A 17,479-nucleotide genomic window follows, 5' to 3' on the forward strand; every position below is an offset into this window, starting at 1 on the left:
ACCGCAAATCTCCATTACTTCTTTAGTCATCACAGGAGTAATACAGCCACATCTAAGGGTGTCTGCAGAGTATGACCGCGAGATCTCCTAAGGAAACAAACCCTGAATTATTTTCATTAGGAGATCGGAACATGTAATTTGCGGAGCTGCCTGACCTTTGAATCCCCCAATCACAACCTTGAAGGGGGTTCTCCATGTACCTATATCCGCTTCGGCGCATAATTGTTTGAAGCTGTCTCTTTTGCTTCGCTTTATAGCTAGCTTCCTTGAAACACTCTGCTCCACCTTCTGATCAATCCGACCTATTGGTCTTTGGGCCACTCGTCTGGCCGACCGTTGATCAGACAATTTTCTATTCCACCACCAGTAGGGCCTTATACTAGTAGAAGGGTAAGTATAACTTCTCGGCATCGGTGAGTTGCATGCCGTCGCGATAGACTCCGTGATAGGGAGGGCTCCTTCTGATGGTGCGCTTGGTGTAGTATCCTGACCTAACCATATATTTAAGAACGTTCACTCGTCAATTGCTTTTGCAGACCAACTTGATGTTTTCCTCATTCTTGGAGGAGCAGATCTCCAATCGTTTGGTTTGATTTTCAGGTCAAAGACGATTGTTTGGTGATCACTGTGGGTGTAGTACTCACTGACGTTCCAGACCACATCGCGAGCTAGTGAAGGACTAACAAAAGTCCGATCCACAACGGAACCGGGCCTTTCTCCAGTAAGTATTAATCTGACTATTGTTAACCCATCTGATGTCAAACTGCGCCAAAGCCTCCAAGAGATAACGCCTCTTGCATTCGTCAATGAGCTTCCCCATTCTATGGTCCATCCATTGAAATCACCGGCGATGATTTTTCCTTACCGTCTTACCGTCTTGCATTCGTCAATGAGCTTCCCCATTCTATGGTCCATCAATTGAAATCACCGGCGATGATTTTTCCTTACCGTCTTACTATAGTAGCGTATATGCCATCTTTTATTGCCCATACGAAACTACTTGTGGACTGCTTTATATATTCATGTATGGCTTGGTTCTGCCCCACCCGTAGAATCAGCTACCCATATACTGCTGTTGAGGTTTCTGTAGGGTTCGCTTGTTATAGCCACTTGGACCTCCGCTTTATGGGTGGTCTACGAAAGCAGGCCTTGAGCGATCCTACAATGATTAAGCCAGCCACTTTCCGCTGTGCCGGCCCTGTTTTTCATGCCACAACATGCATTTCTGATCATTATTACATCAATCAACCGCATTTGTCCATTTCCTCGCCATATGTCCGTACAATAGATGCTTGAAGCATTTTCAAAGAGATTTGCTCCCTAAGGCGACAGGACATAAAGTTTTATTTTCAACCAAACCTTGATTATCTTTTACATTCAATTTGTACTACCGCAGTGAAATTCTTCATCCTCGCTCAGTATTTCGTCCCACGTAAAGGAAAGTAACAACGAATACGAAAATATAATCCAAAATGTTATCATAAGGAAACTTACCTTTTGATTACCAAGTTCATTAAAACAATGTTTGATTATTAAGTGGTAATTCTTATATTTAAAATTTTCCATACAATATATTCATAATTTATATACAAAGTGTGCACAAAAAATGACTGAACATCAGTTTTTTCGTTATTAATATTTCGCAAAATGCTAGTAAATTTTTGGGTTTAACTCACTGAAACTTAATACAAAAGCAATGGAACAACGAAAATAACAATATCTAAATTTAAAGCTTTTTCTAACAATTTCAAGTGTGAACCTTGAATCAAAGGAGAACGAAAGGAAATATGGGTTCGCATTTTCGTTGTCTAAAAACTCGGTAATCAAAGAACAACTGCTTTAACCATTTAAATCATATCTTATATGAGTTGGATGCATATTATGGATATTTTCATAGTGAATTTCACCCTGTTTTATTGTTTAATTGCTTAGTTTTTCGTATCTTTTTCGAAAATAAGTTGAACATATATGTAGTATGTACATACATACATATAGTGGATAAGTAAAAAATAGCAACATGTTTGGTACATCGGAACGCGACATTCCCCAACCAGATTCCATAAATTATTTAATTTATAATTCTCACATTATTTCAATAAACCACGAATATTTTCTGACATAAAATTGTCAGAGTATTTGGTTATTTATATCTCGCTTCTCTCTTTCATAAAATATATCTATTTTACTTCATATATTTTAGGTTCTTTTTTTATATATTTTATGTTTGATTTTTTCTCCTAACCATTCACCACCGTTATTCTATATAATAAAAATTTTATACATCTATTTATTTATATACAGGTTCAAATTCAGTTAAAAAACTTTAATTCACATTTCTTTGAAAAATTATTTCATTTAAATTGTCTATTTACATGAGTATGTAAACAAGTCTGTTGCAGTCGCAATTAACCACCTTCGTTACTACCCCTTTCAACTCAGTTTGCTTATTGAATATTTCGATCGAATGGAGAACGTGCAACAAAGTACAAACAAAAGTCGAAATGGTTTTCATGAAACGCGTTTGACGACATAATACTTAGAAATTTGATACATAATTAATTTATCACAAAGCCGTAGATATTCACTAAATAAATATTCTCTTTTAGAAACGTTCAACCAAAAACCAACGAGGAAATTAGTATTTTACAGAATATAATTTCAACTAGGATTTATTTCTCCTAAAATCAACTAACTTTTTTGATTGATGATGATGGATGGGGATGCACCCCTCACACTTTTGATTATTCTCAGTTGATTTACGTAGTACTGATGAATTGAAATCCACCTTTGGCGAATGCTGCATATTTAGCCCGAAGAAGTTAAGGTGGCGATAAGTCCACTGGAGTGTTCATTGTCCTCGATTTCGATGTGACCAGAAACGATAAAAGGAAAATGCTCCCAGCAAAGTGAAGCTTAGCTTAGCCGACCATTACTTTTTGTCAACGTACAAACGTGGATAACCGAAATTAAATTTCAAACATGTATGACCTGCTTTACTACTGCAACCTTAAAGGGACATGCTCTGTTTATAAAAACGCTTTCCGTAAGTACATGTTCGCCAGTTATCTGGATAAAGTTGTATTTTGCTTCGATTGTACACACGTAAAAATGTCGAGTAGTTCAGTTTATTTCTTCACTTTTCTTACTTTTTACATTTATTTCAACAGATTTCAACATTACATATTTCCTATTGGGGACTTCTCACGATTTCATTCCATTTTGGCAAATATTATTCAAACCGGTGTTTGTTCCTACGCTGAATTATTCTATATATGTACGTAAAAAAGGACTTACCATAATTCCCAACGTTTCGTAAATTTTGTCATGTTATTCTTTATTTTCATTAGTTGTGAATGTTCTAGAAATGTTTTTCCACAAGCGGAGCTCTGAAAATATTCTTGCGCATACCAAGAGTGTAAATCAAAATTGGAAAAAATCAGAGGTCACAACTAAATACTACTTCGGAAAACAACGGAGAACACCTCTTATTAATTTTCGAACGGTAAATTTATTAATTTAAACTATATCACAGGGCCGTATCACCGACCCCGTGTTGCTCCTATAGTCATACTGTGCTCTCGTGCTTGAGCATGAGAGGGGTTTGAGCGTTGACCTCATCATCACTCAATCCAATACACACTCGGGGTCGCTGACTTGAGCCGAGATGCTGGAGGGCTATCGTAGCGGGGGTCACGACTGTCATATCTGGTGGTGGTTGGGGGTGCGGTTGCACCTGATGACCTGGCTGTAAGGGCGGGAGTTGCTGTATCGAGGGTATTGGTTGTAGCTGTCGGACACCGGCAATAGTTCCACTATACGAAGGCCAAAGGTGGTTAGGATGCCTCGGTAAAGTGCACGCCGTCATGGAACCTGTGTAGGGATGACCGCCCTGTATTAAAAAGAACAAATATTAGTAAATGATAGACATTACGCGGATTATTATTTGAAAGTACTTCTACGTTAGTGGAATAGACATTATAAAAAAAATTCTATTGACCAATTAGCGGATATTTTTTAAAAACTTCAAGAAGAAACTTCACTTCGATCCTGAATTCACATCTAGGCAAAATTTAGAGAAGCAATTAACAGCAACCATCACTTAGTACTTGTGTCTTCTTTCTATAGAGTGCTGAGGTGGGTAGCTTGTTTTGAGTTTTAATCCCATATCTTTCTAATGATATGAAAAGCTACACTAGTTTTAAAAAGTATGAACTGAACCCTTTTATTTGAGAACGGCGTGCCTGCCCCATCAAAATTAACACAGAATCGTACCACCTATTGCATGTAAAGGGACTCAAAAATCATACTCGTATGTTCTCACAAATTTTGGACTAGTACATTCGACCACCCTCGAGCACATTAGATGTGGCAGACGGACAGACAGATGTGCTGCACCGAGGTAAAATCTCAAAGGAGTTTGAGGTCCAAATTGGAGTGCGCGAGGGTTGTCGCTGGTATTATTGCTTCTTGCTATCAATGACGACAGCACTTGTGCTGCCCTGGCCAAAATCTCGAAATTTAGTTTTCTGAACACGGAGAGACTGTCCCGTACTAGTGTTCTTTCTGTATTACTGGATAAAAGTAGACATGGAAAGTGAACTCCACTACTACTCGAAGGCTCCAAACCTTTGTAAAAACCTGTCTGCGTCGTATCACCGTAGTAGGCTGATTTGGCACTATTAAACGAATCTTTTTCTTGCACACATTGTGCGGCCCAAACATTCAGGGGAAAGTTGACATGTGCCAGATCAAAATAAAGATAATGTGGTACTCGAATATGGAAGCCTCGAATGCCGTTGCAATTCCACCAACATCAGCCTAAATAAAAGTAATTTGTTGACAGGACTTATTGTAGATTTAATGTAGAGTAGAAGCGTTGTGCTAATAATAAAATATTGCAGTAATTAAAACAAAAATCGATGTTTAGTGATTTTTATTCAGCCGGTGGTTATCCGACAGCAAAGTAATTATTTTGTTTTGTAGACATTTTCAGTCTTAACAGCTAGCCTGCAGAAATTAGAGGCGTTTCATCCACTTAAAGAACCGGGGGTGAAAATCTGAACGTTCTTCGGACTTCCTGTAAACGAAGAGACTACTCTCCAAGGTGTCGTCTCAATAAAACTAGGCTTAGAAACTAGACTCACAACTAGTTTTGTGGGGAAAACCAAAAACTAACAGGATGACCAGGCTTGAAAAAAGGGTCCATGCATCTTGAAAGCATATTTTCTAAAATCGTGAAGTGTTCTTAAATGAAAGACACGATTCACAAGGGGCCTCTGTTACTCTCGGGGTCATCAGGTCCGGTAAGCGTAACATTAACCAAAATACTTGACTTTGGGATGACGATATTGAAATTAAGGTTCGTGAAAAGAAACGCTTTTACCGCAAGTTTCTCGACGCTAAAACGCTCGGCAACTGGCAAACTTATAAAAATGACAACCGGGAAGCAAATAAAACGAACCCTGCCACCCGAGTGGCAAAAATCTTTACGAAAAATTGGTCAGTCGGGATGGCGAAAGAAATCTGTATCGACTTACCAAAAGCCGAAATGAACGCACACAGGATATCGAACATTTCTGTGTGTTAATGACAAGAACGGTACTTTGCTTATCAACCATCCAGCTGCGAAGGATAGATGACGGGAATATTTCGAGCAGATTTCAACTGAAGAATTTGCTCATCCTTCGCTTCCACAATCATTGCCGACATTTGAAGCAGTTCCACCTGTCAGCGCAACTGAAGTCGAGGAGGCAATAAAACGAATGAAATCAGGGAAAGTCACAGGACCTAACGACATTGCATCTGAGCTCTGGAAAGCAAAGAGCTGGGACTCAACACTGTGGCTCAGTGGATTATTTAATCGGATTATTCAGGAAAGTAGAACAAGGTGATCCAGCAGAATGTTCAAATTACCGTCCACTCCGGTTATTTGCCAATACCATGACGATTTTTGAAGGGATTCTTGATAACCGTATTCGCAAAATCGTTGGAATCAAGTGAATCAAGCCGGATTTGTCAAGAACTGTGGAACTACTGACGCAATACATGCTGCGCGGTTACTCATGGAAAAACACTGTGAGAAGCATTACATTGCATTTCTGGATCTAGAGGAAGCTTTTGACTGTGCGTCACACGAACTCATCTGGTATTTTCTGCGCAAACAGTGCCAGAGCAACTCGTGCGCTGGGTTCAATTGCTCTACCATGATCCGAAAAATAAAGCTCGAAGTGTGGTAGGTGTATCAAAACCGCTTCATCGTGTTCACCAAGAAAGCACTCTCTAACTACTCGTCTTTGTTCTGGTTGTGGACGCTGCCACACGGGACATCCAACGTCCGGCGCCCTATACACTGCTTTATGCAGATGAAGTTTTCCTACCCTCCTCAATAGCAAAATGACCTCGAACAACTCTCCAAAAATGGAATGATCGCCTCATGCAACACTCTCAGATTGAATCTAAATAAAACTAAATTCTTGACGATCACTGTCAGCGGCAGTGACCTACGCGGAACTGAGCGATTTAAATACCTCTGGTCAGCCAATGAAGAACTGACTTATAAAATTGCTTCACGCATTGACGCAACCTGGATGAAGTGGCGTTCCTGAACTGATGTTCTTTGTGATCGATGCATCAACGAACGTCTCAAATCTAAGATTTACCGAAATGTCAATCTTTTCGCTATGTATGGTTCTGAATGTTGGCCAATTATAAAGGACAATGAACTTCGTCTTGCGAGAATGAAGCCGAAGATGTTACGTTGGATTAGTGACGTGACACGTTTTGATCACATCCGAAATGAGGATATCCGCGATCGATATGACGTTGCACCGGTTGTGGAAAAACTGCGAAAGATGGTATGGTCACGCAATTCCTGTTAACGAGAATTCACTTGAACATTCACTGAACATCGCAGTTGATGGTAAGCGACCAAAAGGCTGACTGAAACAACAGTGGCTTGATACGTTGGATGGGGATTTAAAAGCCTCGCGATTACATCCAGGTCAGGCATTTGATAAAATAAAATGGCAAAACCGATCATGACGAGTCGACCCCGCTTGTGAACGGAACAAAAGCTGATGAAAAGAAGAAGTGTAGTATTCCCTGCTTCGAAGTATGTTCACCAGTTTGTTGGATTTGTCCTTTGATTAGCGGATGAGTGATTCGTTTCTCATATGTTGCATCTCTTTTCTCCCATTTATTTCTTCCGACTTCTTCATTATGATTCCTTCAAGTTCCTATTTGCCGTCATCGTATTATCAAGTCATTCACTTATTTTAAAATGTTAACTTAAAAGTGATAACATTTTGAAAATTGTAAATACAAACCCCTCTGAGCTTTTAAATTTCTCCCAACTTAAGTAATGGCAGATGGCGCACGTGGGACCCTACCTTCGATTGGTTCTATTACGATAAACAAGTGGAAGATAGCTCATTAAGGCTCCTACTTTCGCTTCGATGTGTCGTATAGAGAAACAACAGTTTCTCAACTTTCTCCCCACCTAGGCTCCATATATAGTTGATTTCATTTTTTAGGTTTTGGGTTACATGCTGTTCGTTTCCAAGGAAGCAAGCCTCATTTTGCCATCCTACGTTGGAGATTAGTTTACTAACTTTTCCTTGGTAGCATATCTCAAGAACTTGTCGTTTCTTATATTTCTCTTCAAACTCGTAGGTAATTGTCTTTGGATCTACGTGAAGGGTGTCTTTTCCTTCCACTTTCTAAACGGATAAACTCGGTTGATGTTTCTCCATATGACAATGCACTTCTACGGGGATTTTTCCTTTGCACAAGTCGTAAACAAATTTTGGAGTTGAGATAGCATTTTTCGGGGTGGTGTATGGTATGGGGCGGGGTGGCATCGCATCCCGGGATCTAGTCTATGATAGCGCATCAACATCTTTGCCCATCAAACAATTTATGATCCGCATGGATCCACTGGTTAACTCAACCTTACAGTACTCTGTTGTGTACTCATGTACGTACAATTTTCAGAAATTGCCATTGGGATGCCCGGGGAAATCCCCCCTTTTCGCCCGCCTCTTATGTGCCTTGGTCTGACTTATCAGCTGTGACAAGCACGGATCTAACAGCGCCGCCTTCCATTGCAAGAAAACCGACGCTTTCCATTCCAAGATCATACGTAACACTGCAAAACAATATCAAGCAGCGAAAAAGTTTAATCAGGCTCAGCGAAACTACAGGATCACTGAAGAAGAATGTTTGGTAACGCTCCATGCCTTTATGTACGCCGTTTCCCATAGGCCAAACAAATTGTTCGATGAGCACCGAAGAAAATGTCCGCTTGTACAACTCACTTTATTTTGGCTTCTATATGTTTATTCGAAAAGAGGTTTTTATTCAGAATAACTCTCAAATATTTAATTTCTCTGCAGAATTGAATGGTTATTCTCCATATCTTTTGAAGAAAGAGAAAGTCTAGTGTATTTCTTTATTTAGATCTATTTAGAGCCCATACCTGAGGCACCAACTTTTAATTAAATCTACGGCGATTTGCTATTTTGACACACCATTCCAAAGTTTCCATCAACAGATAATACAACCACTTCATTAACATAAGTGGTGTACCCCCATCTTATTGAGACAGCACACAACAATCTTAGTGTTGGAACAATGTAGACGTATTTTAATACAGTATCATCGTTGGAGCACTCATAAAATCCAATCTTGTGAAAAAACCCTCGAAGTTTGGGAAAGGAGTCCCTATTCCACACTTATTATTTATTTTTTCGAGTTATCAGAATTTCGGCAAATGTGGGATTTGACCTAATATTAGCACTAAGTACCAAGCATTTAACATGCCCCTACCTCTGACGTCACATCCGCCCCACGGCAGAGTTTGGATGATGCATTCGGAATTTGGACATAGTAGTCCGCATCCGCCACTAGACATTTTCCAGATCGGATTTCGTCCACGGCTATATTCCGAATGCATAAGCCAGTGAAGGAATAGCGAATACTTTCAATGCATTTATTTTATAAATTCCAGAGGAACGCGATTTCAGCATCAGTTTTACACGTAGCGGGAACTCGAACAGCAAAGCATCCTTCAGACAATCAACTAGAGCATGGGTTCTTTGCATTATTCCGAGGTATTTGTAGAAATCTGTTTTGGTCATAGCTTGGATGCGAAGGTCACCAATGCTATGCCCGGCATGCTGCTCGTGATGACCTTTGCAGATGGCTTAGATTCGACACTTGTCTAACACGAATTCCATTCGAATATCACGACTGAAAATGTCTACCATTCGCAACAGACTTCTAACATGGTTATCAGTACCAACATCTAAGTAAATCAAGTGTGTCAGCTAGCACTTAGTAAGTAAGGCATATTTTATTGGAAAACCATGCCCTCTAGAATCATTCAGTAACCATGGGGTTCAGTGCCATGCAAAATCAAAGGAGACACAATGAATCCCCCTGGAAGATGCCCCTCCATATATGGATAGGCTCTGAGATATTGGCACCCTCAGATGGGCGCACTGATAGGGTGATATGCCACTCTTCAATCCTCACAGATCTAGGACATCGATTAGCAGTTACCGAATCGATAATGAGTAGCTCTTTGCTACTTGCTGTTCTCGGCAGCCCTTCGGCTCCTCGGACAGAATTTTATTAGTCTGCAGGTGCTCACTCGCCCTTCCACTATGAACGGACGTTATGAGTTTGTAGAGGGTTGGTATGCAAGTAATTAGTCTTGTGTATGCGGGATCCTGCACCGTGTGCTTTTTTGGAACGACGTAGATAATTCTCATAGTGAGAAAGGGTGGAAGTTCCTTCGACCGAATAATGACCTGATTTATGCTATGTGCCAGCCGACTGTATATACTGATATTTTTTATACCAGAAATTCTGCATGCGATCCATATCGGGACCCTTTCAGTTCTTCAAGCCTTTTACGGTTCGTCGAATCTCCTTTCCCATAACATCCGGACAATTTTGCCCGGCTTAGTGGTATGGATCTTGCCTTCGGTGATGATCAACTCAACGTGATGGGCGGGTATTCCCCCAATATGATTAATCATTTCTTTGTCTTTTTCATATTTTTTTATTTATTTTTCTTTTCTGATTCGAATATTTTTTCGTCTCTTATATTTATGTTTGAATTTTTTCTATATTTATTTTTGATTTTTTATACAGGGTGCGGCAGCATAACTTCCTTTTTTCAAAACTCAATAAAAACTATTGTATGCATCGGAAAATATTTATTTATTTTTTATAATGTAGGTACATGTCTAAAGTTTTTATTTACATTGTTTTGAAGATCAAATCTGTTAGGTGACGTCCCCCATACATTGCGTAAACCGATTTCTGGCGTTAGTCATGACTCTTGTTAGCATAGCAGGTGTTATGTTGGCAATTTCTTCTTGGATGTTGGTCTTCAAATCTTGTAGGGTTCTTGGACGGTTTACATAAACACGGGATTTCAAAAAACCCCATAGAAAAAAATCACAAGGGGACAGATCGGGAGAGCGTGCCGGCCATTCCAAATCGCCTCTAATTGAGATAAGGCGCTCTGGAAAGTGTTCCCTCAAAACAGCCATCGATGCTCTTGAAGTGTGTGCTGTTGCACCGTCTTGTTGGAACCAAGTGTCCCCCAAATCCAAATTTTGTAGCCGTGGGAAAAAAAATTCTATAGCATGTTTACATACCGGTCCGAATTCACTGTCACTGTAACCTCATTTTCCTCAAAAAACCAGGGACCAATAATTCCAGCTGAGGAAATTGCACACCACACTGTGACTTTGGGTGAATGCAAAGCCTTTTGATGCAATTCTCGAGGATTGGTGTCAGCCCAGTAGCGCATGTTTTGTTTGTTAACCGACCACACAAATGAAAATGGGCTTCACCGCTAAAAAAAACAATAGCACCCTCGGCAACGACATCAAGAAGAAACTCACACGCGTTCATCCGAGAATTGAAGTCACGTTCTGAAAGTTCCTGCACTATCGCCATCTTATAGGGATGAAAATGAAGATCATCACGAAGAATTCTTCTCTCAGAACGATCGGATAGTCCAAGGGAAGATGCGTGTTTGCGCGCAGAACGCCGCGGCGATCGCAACATTGACGCCCTCACTGCTTCAACGTTCTCAGGTGATCTAACGGGCCGAGGGACTCGAGTTCTTCCTTTTGTCGCACTTGCAGTTTGTCTGAATGTAGTGACCCATGTAACAATTGATTTGCGGTCTGGGACGGGAGCCAACGGGGCTAAATTAAAGCGATTCCGAAATGCACGCTGTGTTGCAATAACCGAATATCCGCTTGAAAAGTAAACCTCAACGGCAAAGGCACGCTCCTCACTATTCCAACGCATGATGGCGACTGAACCGTGTCGGGACAAAACTTTACAGTATCCCCTCTTGAACGAGACCACTAGCGCTCCGCTATGACATCAACTAACTGAGTGGCGCGCATTTTAAAAAAGGAAGTTATGCTGCCGCACCCTGTATTTGCATTATAGTTCGACTTATATTTCCCTTACGTTGAATTGTAGCGAAATGCACATGAAACAAATTTTAATTTTAAGTTCTCTCTTCTCTTCCTCCCCTTTAACCCCTGAAACTCACAATATAACAAAGGGCTTCCTCCCCTTTAATGAAGTGAGCAAGGCAGAGTGGAAACGCCAAAGGCTGCGCCTCCTCAACATTTGAGGCAGGAGAAGCATCGATTGAGGATGCGAGCCGACGTGGATGTTCCCTCTCCAACGCGCCACTCGGGTTCGGAATTTTACGGCTCCGTGCAATCAAGCAGTTATTCTTTTTTCAGCTTCAGCTCGTATGTTATATTGCAATAGGAACGCACAATATCCCGATGTTGATTTGAATTTAAAGTTCCGGCGCGGACCTTCACGGTCATTACTTCCAAATTTTTGGGTATTTGAGAGAGCTCTCCCCTCTAGGTCAACTTCAGTTACACAGGATCGTCTTTTGGCCATCGCTAAATCATTAAATCATTACACAGTTTATACAACTGTGAAGAGGAAACCATCCAGTAGATAACATATGCGTTAAGGGTGCTGAGTAGCATCGAGTACATCATTGGTCATAACTCCGTCTGCAAAAATCATCATCAAAAGTTTATACAACTGTGAAGAGGAAACCATCCAGTAGATAACATATGCGTTAAGGGTGCTGAGTAGCATCGAGTACATCATTGGTCATAACTCCGTCTGCAAAAATCCTCATCAAAACTTTAGGTTCAAGTATAAGTTAGGGACAAACTCGCATCCATATTATAAGTATAGGATTAAACTGCTATGGGATATAGTACTATAGATCCACAAATTACATTGTTAATCTAATAGACCCGATCGAGTTCTGCTTCTCAAAGATCAACGAGCGTGGTTTATAATTGATGTAGCGCTGGAACATTGTTGAAAAAAAAAACAAGGGAAAAATAAGAACTACGGCCCCTTCTCGGACGATAGTATGCAGATATCCAGCTTACAAACGATCCAGTAGTTCCAGTTTCAATTCAGCAACGGGATCAGTCCACCAAAATTTACATAAATCGCACAAGATACTCCATCTAGGGAGCGAGCTGTACATGGAAATGCAAAACGCTGTCGTCTTTGTAACCTACGCTATAATTCAGTGTCTGGTAAAAATTTATTCGGCTCTGCTCTATTTAACATCTATAGATGTCTCTATAGTTAACAACCATTGCTGTACTCCTTGAAATGTTTGCGAAAATTGGAGATGTAGCGATACATTTTTGCGTGGTTGCATACACTTTGCATTAAAACGCGTCACTGCTGTAACGCGAGCCTTTGGTTGTTGCATTCAACCCATCCGTAAGTTGGTCGCCCGCTGTTAGCGATATATATAAAGTTTTTCACGTAAATAAGCTAGAAAATACTAATCCTGAAAAGTTATTCCAAATGGATATAATATTTTCTGGAAACAAGTCCTTCAATTACTACACTTTCAGGATTGCCGCGTCAAAATATTCTGAGGAGTACCAGCCGAGAATCATTGTCTGTACTTATGAGACAATAGCAGTAATTCGTCTCCACTGCAAATAATTAAAACGAATCCAGTCTTACGTTTGCGAATTTAATCCCTCGATTAAATCTTAATGTTTTTCGACTGCTTTATATTTCTGCTAATTCGAAATGCCCCAAGTTCTCTTGAAAACAACTATATGCGCTCGTGCCATTGTTGTCCCAACATAACGTTGATATCCTTTTGCATTCACTGGCTTGGATCCTACATGCAGCTATCAAGTTTGCAGTTTCCATAACAATAAAATAATGATAAAACCGCTTTCATAACCGACACAAAGGAGTGCAAGCGCAAGAAATTTATTTTTATCCCATTTATTGCACGACATGATGCCGATCTTCCGCTATGAAATGTATAGTGAAACGCCACTGACTATGATGGCTGGGTCGCCACCCTGCCAACTGGCGCAAGAGCTAGTACCACTTTATACGTCCTCCGCTTGACTACAATACAATGGGAAATTAAAGGTTGCAAGGAACTACTTACCACGGAAAGGGTGCCCACAGATGCTGGAGGTTGCGAGCCATTTCTCAGGGTACAATAGCCCATGTTGTTGTGGGATGCATGCAGCGTCATCCCTGATGTGTTGTATTTTTGTGGTGGAGGTGTGTTCGAGGACAATAAACCTCTTGTCGGGCTGCTTGTATCTATCGTTGATATATGTTGTCGACGTCTTATGTAATCAACCTGTGTCAGAAGGGAAAACAAGGGTAAAATGAAAGATCTGAGATTGTGGTTGCATAAAATAGTATCTCTCAAGTCTTGCCCTTTTGCAATTACGCCCGGGTGGGGATTTGTAAGGCATAGTTCATAAATCAGAATACTTGAGTGAACTTTACGCTACTTTTTTCCACTTTTTGGTTTGACACAGTTCACGGCAGGAGTGTCATGTCTCCGCATTTTCCTTATCAATAAAGCTATGAAATTAAAAGGGAACTTGACTAATATGAAACTAAACTCGGCCAGATAAACGTGTAAACCTATTTGAAACAGAAGCGGAATTAAAGTCACCTCTATTCTGTTGTTTAAGTTGAAAATTTTAAATTAAATTGTTAATGTTCCCGATTGACGAAAATCGACATAAAATATAACAAAGGAGAGATTCACTCCTTTCAAACCGGGGGCAACTGAAGCATTATATTATATTATTCCCTCTTCCCTTAGAATGCCACCCATTATGACTGTTATCAACGTTCTAGTTCACGAAAATCGTAGCAGTACTTACTTGGTCGTCGGAATCCATTGTATCTGGAATAATGTCGGGGTTTTTCTCGTCGCTCTCGTTACCATCCATGCCATCCTTGCTACCGGTACTTTTGTCACTTGGACCCGGCGAACCATCACGCGACGTGTTATCTGTTGCAAGCTCTTTTCGTCTTTGCCTCGAGTTCTTGCAGGGAATTCGGAGTGCAAAGATAACTGCCAAACCTGCTACCATAATTGCTGCCGTCAGACCGATTGCAAGCGACAGTACAGGTGACAGCAACAAAGGTTGACGAGGACTCTCTAAGGGAATTATGAATGAGAGGAAAACTTGTTTAGAATTAAATTCAATTAACAGATGAAATGTTTAATTTTGGTTGGCGAGCAGAATGTGGCATACACAGTCCTGGATAAAGTTTCCTTGCATCCTATTAGAAATTGCTTGGTTTACGACTAAGAGTCCCATATTGCAAAATGCTTAAACTCTCAATGATTGTAATGATTGTCAAAGGTGTATATAGATTAGAAATAGTTCATCTTGGTCAATATGCTTTTTAAGGAACTACCCATTTTTGTCATGGGATTTCGTACCTAATATAAACGAGTTAAAACCAGCACCTCGGCGCTTCAGGTGCGGACGGTTTTGTGCATCTTTTATTTAAAAATATTTATGTCCCCAACTGTTCCATTTGTATTAAGGGAAGATATGCAATTAGAGGTTTCCGAAAATTCATTTTTTCCTGTTTTTCTTAATCGGTAGTATTATACTTACAAAATATTTCCGCAAAATTTCCAAGTGAAAATCAGAAAATTGCAAAAACCACAGCTCTAGGAACACTGCACTTGAACCATTGGATTGAACGAGAAACCCTTTTGAAATTTATTTATTTATTTATTTGTTTATTTAATTAAAGACAATATACAGAAAAGCAAATTCCTTGTTACATGTTATCCGCAAGTGGAGGAGCAAGAAAATATTAGGCGATGATGGCTTCATGGTTTTTTACCAGGACAAAAGCAAATCATCAGACGCTGCCTCACCTCTGCCCTGGGAGCAGTGTGACCGAAGCGGCTCGCAGATATTAAGTGATCCTTTATATAATTTGTAGAACACAACATCACGACGAATTATATTGAGCGCAAATCCATCTATACTATTGACCAGAGCTTGGCCAGAGTTGAAAATAAGAAAATGGATTTACTTTATGCTTCAAGCTAAGGACCGGCATAACCTCAGGATCGGGGAGTGAAAGTAGATGTCGAGCTTCGCGAAGGATACTTCGAAAATGTCTACACTATAGGTACTAAGAAAGGCGGTGCGGAGAAAAGTCAGAATTGGCGGAACAGTATATCAGGCAATTACACAAGGAATATGCGGCATTGCTGAAGGGAAAGGGAATTTCAGGGTGCGGAGCCGTGGTGGGTAGTCAAACCGTGTAAAATAATTTTTGGAAAAGAGGGTCCGAGTGAATTTACGTTGTACAACTTCAAGAGCGTGGCAGTCACGGATGCGGAAGGGGGGACCAGACTACACATATTCAAGGATGTTTTTGACAAGGGAGTTGAACAGTGTTAAGGAGGGCTAAATCGGGGTAAAGTCAAAGTTGGGGGAGGAACGTAGGGTAAAACTGGACAAATGTCCAAAATTAGAAGCTCAATTGATGATGTCAACGAAGTTGAAATTGAAACGAAGTTTGTCGTCGAATATTACACCCGGGCCTTGAACGGAGGTCAGTGGTGGTCAGGGATTGTCCGCCAGGACAGTAGAGAAAAGATGTTGGGGAAGGTTTAAGCGAATAACACATCCAGTGGCATTTGCTAACATTCAATGTCAGCTTGTTGGACTGCAGGAGACCACAGTCCAGCGGGGATGGAACAGAGGCGAATATTTTAAGGCCTTCTGAGTAAAGAAATTGATAAAAAACAGAAAAAGTAGGGGCCAAGTCGAAACTCTTGGAGAACACCAGAGAAAGGAGGGAAGGAATGAAATGCATAACCATGAAAAGAAACTCTGCAAGAACGGTATGAGAAATAGGAGAAAAGGTAGGAGATTATTAAGGGAGAAGGGAGGGGGAGTTGAGTAGAGAGAGATTTTGGAGAGGAGAATATTACGGTGAACGGAGTGACCGAAGTGCATGGTCTGTCAATCATAGACGTATCTCTCGATGATTTTGGAACAAATGAAGAGAATAAAGATGGGATGGTAATTCACAGCAAGAGAAGGGTCTCCGCTCTTGAGGATAGGAATGATAAAGGCCTCATTCCTGAAATGGGTAAAATAGCATTCTTCTAGACTTTTGTTGTTGATTATACAGAGCGAGAGTAAAATGTATTTTTTAGAGTGATGATGGAAAAGGTCCATCCTGAACAAGACCAACATTGGTGTCAAGATTACCAATGAGGAACTCAACCAAGGAATATTCAGATATTGGGAGTAGTCTGCAGTTAGAAAAATCATAGAGGGCGGGGTGGTCGAGGGAATAAACAAGGAAGAGAAGTGAGAACAGAAAAGCTTGCAAGATTATTTGGGAGAGTTGACATTGGAGTCAGCAAAACTAATGGAAGAAGGGAGAGATTGGGTGGGGTTACGGGAATAGCGAGTGTGGGACCAAAACGGTTTCAACTTACCGCAGTCAAGGTCGGCTTCGATGCTCAACGAGTACCTTTCTTAGAAGCTCTAAATTTCTTTCGCAATCATGTTTCAAGTGGATGTTATTAAGGATCTCGTTGTGAACCAAATTGGGTACGAACGCAGCCAAGTAGGAGCAAAGGGACAAACAGGAGAGGAGATCGGGCAGGATATTGTAAAAAGTGCTAAGAGCTTTATCACGCATCGAGTTAGATAATATGTGATCCCAATTGATAGATGTTAAAGCTGAGTTGACACCGTTAAAGTTGGCTTTGCGGAAATTGAACTTAATAGTATGCGCACTTTTGGAGTTTGAACGGGAGCTCCGGTTTCAATTCAAGTGGAGGGTGGTGAGCGTCAATTTTGACATGCGGGGATGTGCCAAGAAACAGACGCTCGAGGAGGTTCGAAAGGAAGAGATCGAGTGTGCGCCCCAAGGAGTGTTGGTGGTATTGAAATTTACCGCAAAGCAAGTGTTCATAAAGGAAGAAAGTTGTAAGGGAAGAATGGGAGAGGTTGCTGGAATGAATTGGAAGGCTAGGATGATTAAACCAGCAGAGCATGATGATGAAGGAATAAACTTTAGGTCCTAGTAGTAAATCCATTCTTGAGAAGTTTTTGTC

The 17,479-nt window shown here is 40.6% G+C and overlaps 1 protein-coding gene across 1 annotated transcript in view; it reads right to left on the reverse strand.

Annotated features, from left to right (window-relative positions):
* Window positions 1–1,560: 1,560 nt before the first annotated feature.
* Window positions 1,561–17,479, reverse strand: part of LOC119658032 (kin of IRRE-like protein 1) — a 257,165-nt gene continuing 241,246 nt past the window's right edge. Inside the window, exons 14-16 of the mRNA XM_038065264.1 lie at window positions 14,250–14,530; window positions 13,511–13,711; window positions 1,561–3,889 (exon numbers count right to left, since the gene is read on the reverse strand). Of these exons, the coding sequence (XP_037921192.1) occupies window positions 3,566–3,889; window positions 13,511–13,711; window positions 14,250–14,530 (806 nt within the window). The 3' untranslated portion in view covers window positions 1,561–3,565. The remainder of the gene's footprint in view (window positions 3,890–13,510; window positions 13,712–14,249; window positions 14,531–17,479) is intronic.

The sequence above is a fragment of the Hermetia illucens genome, chromosome 5 (assembly GCF_905115235.1).
Source record: "Hermetia illucens chromosome 5, iHerIll2.2.curated.20191125, whole genome shotgun sequence".
NCBI classification, from domain to species: domain Eukaryota; kingdom Metazoa; phylum Arthropoda; class Insecta; order Diptera; family Stratiomyidae; genus Hermetia; species Hermetia illucens.